The sequence below is a fragment of the Platalea leucorodia genome (assembly GCF_965183815.1).
Source record: "Platalea leucorodia genome assembly, chromosome: W".
NCBI lineage: Eukaryota > Metazoa > Chordata > Aves > Pelecaniformes > Threskiornithidae > Platalea > Platalea leucorodia.
The window spans coordinates 6,231,660-6,238,567 of NC_138859.1; the positions used below are offsets into that span (position 1 = coordinate 6,231,660).

The window sequence follows — 6,908 nt, forward strand, 5'->3', positions numbered from 1 at the left end:
CTTTGTGTGTGTGTGGGTTCCTTCTTTGGGGGGGGCCTTCTTTGGGGAGGGGGTTGTTTTCTTTCTTTGTGGGGGGGATTCCTTCTTTGTTGTTTTGGGTTTTTTTTCCTCCTTTGTTGGGTTTTTGTCCTACTGCTGGACTGCAGCTTGCCAGCACAAGGTCTGTTAGCAGATGGGTCCTCTAGAGCCCATCACTGAAGGACCATATCTTCATTGCTACGTCTTTCTCTTGTTTGAAATCGCTCTCGTTTTACCTTGAAAAATCTTAATTAATAAGAAGGGCATCCTCTTTGGGAGCAAGCTGCTTGCATTCAGGAATAATCATCTATTTAGTGCTGAATAGGGTTTTTTTCTTTGTTTTTCTGCCAAAAGTATGCAAAAGAGTCACATTTGGGGTTTACCTGGAGCACTGCTTAAAGACCAAGTTCTTTAGCATCATTGTGGGCAAGGGGCTTTGCAGCGCAATGCATCACATCCTGCATAGGCTCAAACCAAACAGGTCCAAGGCTTGGTCTTGAGCTTAAAATTAAAGCACCATCTGGCTGAAGGGTCCAAACTCTTCCATCTTTTTAATCGTAATTTTTAACCCTTGCTATAGTCTAAGTCATCTAATGGTGATGCTGGTTTAGGTACCTGGGAGATTTGGGTTTCTGGCAACATTAAGTAGGGCTTGGGGCTTCATGTGAAGTTGGTCGGGCTTAACGTCACTGAAACAGCAAATGTAAAAACTCTTTTATTAGACAGAAAATAGATGGAGTAAATACAAGGTATAACTGGGTGTTGACTTTCTATGGGGAGAAGAAATCCCTGGCCTAACCAGTGCACTGGCTTTATTAGAAAATATTTGTTGGATGGTAGTGATACCATTAGTGGGAGCGGGGGAGGAGAAAAGGTTAACTGAAAATGTGGTTTTAGGCCAAATTTAGTGCTGAAAGGGAACAAAGGCGCCCACAGGCTGGGGAGGCAGGGACAGACAGGGCGAAAAATGCTGCTTCTGTCTGCGGCGCTGCGGGGATGGGTGAGAGCTGTTTGCATGAAGGAGGCTGACGTGCATCTTGGCTTTATCTGTTTTAATTTGTACCAGACATTGAACACTTAGAAAACTATTGGAATGGCAAATTTCGTGCATGCACTGTTACAAATTTACAAAAAATTTGTGTATCACAAAGTACGGGTTACCTCAAAGCCCTGCTTTTCTGGTGAATATCCTGAAAGATTTCTTTTCTCTCTGTTTATTATATATATATATATATATATATATCTTAGCTTACACCGATGCAAAAAATCATTTAGGACAGTGTCATTCAGTGCCTTGCAAAAAAAATACACAAGAGATATTAAATATAACTCGGGGCGACCAGTTCAACAAGCGCAACTTTACAGATGCTACAGGTTTTATACAACCCAGCACTGACCCAAACACAAGAAGCAAGAATTTCACCCACCGCTTCCACAAATTACTTGCAAAAGATGGGGGCTTTTTTTAGCATCTCCCATCCCTCAGGCTTGGTTTTCCTGATGCTGTTTGCCCTAACCATCCAATTTAGCTGATTTAAGTCTCTTGCTACGTGCTTGACCCCCCCCTCCCCCAAGCATCCTTTTTGCTGTATTTTAACGTCCTTCAGGTCAAGGCACTGAAGTGTGAGCATGACTTGTCGCCTATAGCGCATCCAAAATAGCGTTTTCTCAGGCTGTAACACACCAAGCGTTACTGCTTTGGGAATTTTTTGGGCATTCAGCAGTACTTTTTGCCTTTAGACAGGCTAAGAAAGACAGCGAGGCTCAGCTGAAAGCAAAGTGATGCAGGGGTCAACTGAAACCTGGCCAGGGCTTCAGCCTTGCTGCGGAGGATAAAAAAAAAACAACACTTTATTTTTGTGTATTGCTGCAGGAGGTATTTGCAGCATGCAAGGTGCAGAGCGGGCAGGTCCATAGTACAACAGCAGGTACAGTACATGAGGAAGAGTGGGTTTTAGGATTAAAGGGTTAAAATTGCAATCCGGCAGCTTGTTGTTTGAAAAACCCATATCTGACCCCTCCTGACAGGGGATTAGGTAAAACCTTGCTAGTTAGCAGAGAGGATTTTCAGAAACGCTCTTGCAGGGATTGTAAGGACCAGCTGAGCTCCTCTCTGCCTGGTCCCTCTCGGAGTGGCCCCGAGGAGGAGGTGGTGAAGGCCATTTTTTGGGCATCCAGCTCCGTCACTGTCCTGCCACGACGGGGACGTGTTTGGGGTGGAGAATGAAATTTTCATCCGGTTGCCTCCAGGGAGGTGACGGGGAGTGTCGGTGCCCGTGCGCCCCAAGGGCTCTTCACCAAAGATGACTGCAAGCAAGAATGGCGGGGCTCGGGGGGTCCCCACAGGGACATGGGTGACATCTCAAAGCTGCGGGATCCAGGGCGCATCAGTGCATGGCGAAGAGGGTGAGGAGGAGGAGGGCAGCGAGGGAGGCGTCAGCGAGGTGCAGCCGGATGCCGGAGGCCAGGCGGTACTCGCGGTACTGCTGGATGCACATCTCCCGGATCACCTTCATCACCACCTTGGTCTCCAGCTCTGTCTCCGTTTGGTTCACCGCTGCACCAGCCTCTGACGTGTTCTTCTTGGCAGCGGGTCCGATGTTGTATTCGGTCACTGTGATGTTAAAGCAGTCGGCGACAAAGGCGTCCTGCGAGACGGGGCTGCTGTAATCCCGGTAGTAAACCCGGTTGGGGTAACGTCCTGCGTTTTCATTCCACCATCGGTACTCATCAGGGCTGTCAAAGTGATAGTGCATCCCCGACATGACGCGTCCCATGGCGTAGCCCCCCAGACCTCCCACCACGGCGCCCGCCGCTGCCGCCCCGGCCACGTGCTTGAAGTTGGTCTTGGATTTGGGGGGTTTCCATGGCTTTTGGTTGTGATAGCTTCCTCCGCTGGATGGGTTGTAACCCTGTCCCCACCCCGGGTTGTGGGGGTACCCCGGGTTGTGGGGGTACCCGGGGTTGTGGGGGTACCCCGGATTATGGGGATAGCCGGGATTTTGGGGGTAGCCAGGCTGGCGGGGGTAGCTGGGCTGGCGGTGGCTCCCCATGCCCCAGCCGCCTCCACTGGGTTTCCCTTTGCCCTTCTTGGAGAAGGCGACATCAGTCCAGGCACCGAGGAGCAGGGCCACCAGGTAGCAGGTGACGAGGAGCCTGGCCATGGCTGTGGGACACAAGGACAGGCAGCGTTACAGGCAGGAGGCAGAGACACCGCAGCCCCTGCATCTGTGCCTCCACGAGCATCGCAGGCTTTAGGATCCCTTACTTATGCATCATATAAAACACACATTGTCCCCTTTAATCTGGCTGCAGAATAAACATCTTTGGACTTAAATGCATATTTATCCTCCCCAAAACCCCTTATTTATATATATGTGTGTGTGTGTGTGTGTAAATATTTATATATATTTATATTTTTGTTTTTATATATCCCCCAGGTCCTCTGCTAGTAATGGCAATTTTAAGTAGTGGAAGAAAAGCTTTGGGGGAAAAATGCTTCACTTGCTTGGGAGGTAAAAATCCACTTATCAAACCTGCTCTATCCAATCAGATGATATAAATGAGATTTCTGCTGTGCAAGGACTGATGGCTGTGAACAGATTCATCCCAATCTCAAAGCTTTTGGGTACCCAGGGCTGCAAGGAGGGCAGTGCCCAGCCTTGCCCCGGAGGTTTTTTTCCCTAAAGAATGAAATTCAGCATGTTTTGCCCAAGTCCCTGTTCGTGTGCAACAGGCCTTAACTGAAGAGCAGCATTTTTCTAGTTTAATGTATTTGCAAATATCTGCTTACTCAGTGTTTTGCTGTTGGCATCCCAGGTATCCCCTACGTTAGCTGGTGGGCTGGCGAGGATGAAATCCCATTTTAACGAGCTGTTTCTCTCCCTATGTATAATCCAGCCCATATAATACACACTAGGTCTGCAAATCCTTTGGAAAGACCTTTGGAAAACACCTCCCAAGCTGCAAAATCCCTTTGGATGCCTCCCCACAACATCAAGGAGCATTGAATTGCTGTTACCCTCGTGTTTAATATGTGAATCCAGCAATAGCAAAGGGTTTTTCTGTCCTGCCCGAGGCTGAGCCATCCCCAGAAATACCCCCGTGCATGCCAGGATGCTGGGGAGGGAGAGCGAAGCATTCCCGGCAAAGTGTGGGTGGGCATTTCGCAGCATCTTTGGATGTTTTGGATGCGCTTGTTGGCTCATGTTACAGCAAGAAACAATTAAGGTTTGGGTCCTGAGTGGGTTTTTTTGCGGCAGCTAATGGATTGGCTTCATTAAGAGTCACCACTCAACACAGAGGTAAGTTTAATGCAGAGAAGAGATGACGGTCTCTTGTGAGATATTGCCCTTAACAGCACAAACAGCCAGAACAAACCCTTGTTTAAGCCAGAAATTCTTCTGTTGTACATTAGCTATGGGCTTACGGTCCATAAAAAGCAAATTAATCTCTCTTTGGGTTCAGATAATGATGCTCTTTCTCTCCTCCCTGCCCCAAAAAAATCTGGCCTTATGTCCAGAAATGTTTGAACTGAGGTCCTTTAATGTGGGAATAAATGAGGCTGTGTTTGACTTTGACGAGATGCAGCTGTGCCCTTGAGGCTTGTTACAAACAAGTTTGCGAAAACTTAGAGGCAGCAAAATAAGGATGTGATTGGATACGTTTCTGAAAGAGAAAAGTCGCGTGCACCAACTTGAAGAACCCATAAGCAGCGCGGAAGAGACACGTGAACGTAAGGCAGTAGCCAATGAGATGGGTTTTGCTTGCTTGTGAACACTAGATCATATTATAAAAGGGATAGATTGTAAAAATAAAGGGTCTTCGCTTGTCTTCGCCTGAACTCATATGCGGAGTCCGTGTCTCATTCCCTTCACTTTAATGTCAGCGTTTTGGTTGGGATCATTAGCAAGAGGCTTAATTAAAAGAGCAGGGAAGATGCACAAGCCTGTCCTTTGTGATGGGGAGGAAAGCCAGGCTCGGGCTGCCTGCTCATAAAATAACTGGGTGCAAGCTGCCCGCTTTTAAGTGAGTTTGCTGCCTCCTTCGCCCCGCAGCACCCACCCGCTGGGAGCGAGGATGAGATCGGGGGGTTAAAAATAGCCAAAAGACATGGCAGAAACTCAGATGGGTGAATGCTCCTTGGGCACCCCCAAAAAAAAAAAAAAAAGGAAACGGGGGGAAAAAAGCAGCAAATTGGCAATTTTTAATATTTGTTTTTTAAGATGTGACTCCCCGCAGCGAGTTGCAAGGGGGGGGGCGCGGAACAGCCTCTGGATGAAAACAGGTTATTGCAAAGCCCCGGAGGATATTCCAGCCTGGCAGCACCGACCTGTTCCTCTAATTGCCTTGGCATAGACGAGCTCTGATAAACAGGGCAAAGGCTCGTTTGCGTTTGCGCTGCTATTTATTGAACATATATAAAATTATATATGTTCCTTTTCCAGGTTAAGTAAAGGTGGCCCTTCCACCTCGGTAAAGACAGGTGACTAATGTCTTTTATTACCGAGCTCCTTGGGCAGCTGAGCTTCACCCCGAATAAATGTGGTCGCTGGCACAAACCCTCTGCATGCGATGGGGACCAGGGAGCCGCTTCCTTGGGCTTGGAGCTGGGTTCCCTCTGCTTGGAAATAATATTTATGATGTGACCATAATATTATAATTAAATTATATTATTGAATCACTTCGCAGGTATTTCTTCCCTGGCTCTTTTTAACCTTCCTCCCCCAATTTTCCCTCTCTACAGGCGAACGTAGGCAATGAGAAATTAATTCAGGTGATTTATATTGGAGCGATTTATATCTGTGCTTGTGTTGGAGAACCGGAGGAAACCCGGTGCTCCTTAAGGGCAGATGGAGAAGCGGAAAATGGAGGATGTGAGGAGCAAGCAGCATTTACGTGCGCAGGGCTGGCAAGAAGGCGGCTTCGGGTTGGGAGAGGAAAACCAACACCCTGGTGCCAAAATAACTGTGGAAATAACCTTGTTAAGGTGCCAGGGGGAGAGAAGAAATGAAGGGAGGTGGGGAAGGGGAAGGTGGAGGAGCGAGGAGGGTGGGAAGATGCTTGGGAACTGAGGTGTCAGGACCCTCCTGGCGATGCTGGGAAGGTCCTGGCTCACGGGGGGTGAAAAATCAGGGCTGGGGCTATGGGGAAGGGGGATGAAGGCTGGCAGTTTGCTTTCTGAAAATGCCACCCCTAGTTTTTAAAAATCCCCCCCCTTTTTTTTTAACCCCCCAAATAATGGGGGAGCACAGTCCTGCGCAGCTGGGAGCTGCGGGAAAGAACAAAACCCTCCAGGTAGCTCGGGGCGGGGGGAGATTTCCCACCAGCGTCAGTTTTGAATCAGCCCTGAATAAACAAGCAGCGGCAAGAAGCAGAGCTCTGTCTTTTAAGGAGGACGCTCGCCTTTGGAGCCTGAAATATCTATTTTTAGGTGGTGATGGTGGGGAGAGGAGGCAGCCCCCCATCCCCTGTGATGCTGCTCAGTGTTAAAAGCCCCCTTGCCTCCAGATTTATCCCACCCAAAGCCCCTGCGCCCCATTTTCCCTGACACTCACCAGCTGGGAACCCGTTGCTTGCTCTGGTCGAGGTGATTCAGCCTTGGCCGCAGAGCCACGGGGAGGAATAAATAGCGAGAGGGAGGAGCTGGCTCCTGCGCAGGCCAGCTCTGCACAGCCTGGCCAGCATCCACCCTCCTTCCCTCGGGAACACCGTGGCCCACACCCCACAAAATTTGGGTTCAACCCCCCCATCATCCCTCCCGGCAGATACGGGCATGGGAGGCAACACCGGTGACCAAACGGGTGGCTGGAAAATTGCAGCGCTTGGACGGTTTATTCAAGAAATATCGATGGGATTGGCAGGGTTTGGGGCTGGTTTGGAAATCTCAG

At 49.0% G+C, this 6,908-nt stretch overlaps 1 protein-coding gene across 2 annotated transcripts; it reads right to left on the reverse strand.

Annotated features, from left to right (window-relative positions):
- Positions 1-766: 766 nt before the first annotated feature.
- Positions 767-6,606, reverse strand: LOC309601803 (major prion protein homolog). Of its 2 annotated transcripts, XM_082334935.1 has the most exons (3): positions 6,576-6,602; positions 5,525-5,638; positions 767-3,184 (listed from the first exon to the last, which is right to left on the reverse strand). In XM_082334935.1, the coding sequence occupies exon 3, from the start codon at positions 3,180-3,182 to the stop codon at positions 2,406-2,408; it is 777 nt and encodes a 258-aa protein (XP_082191061.1). In that variant the 5' UTR covers positions 3,183-3,184; positions 5,525-5,638; positions 6,576-6,602; the 3' UTR covers positions 767-2,405. The 2 variants fall into 2 exon arrangements, with proteins under 2 accessions (XP_082191061.1, XP_082191060.1); XM_082334934.1 differs by lacking the exon at positions 5,525-5,638 and having other exon boundaries at positions 6,576-6,606.
- Positions 6,607-6,908: the final 302 nt, after the last annotated feature.

Excerpts from the sequence above, each read along its gene's own strand:
- LOC309601803 (XM_082334934.1), bottom strand. The coding sequence starts at position 3,182 with ATGGCCAGGCTCCTCGTCACCTGCTACCTGGTGGCCCTGCTCCTCGGT.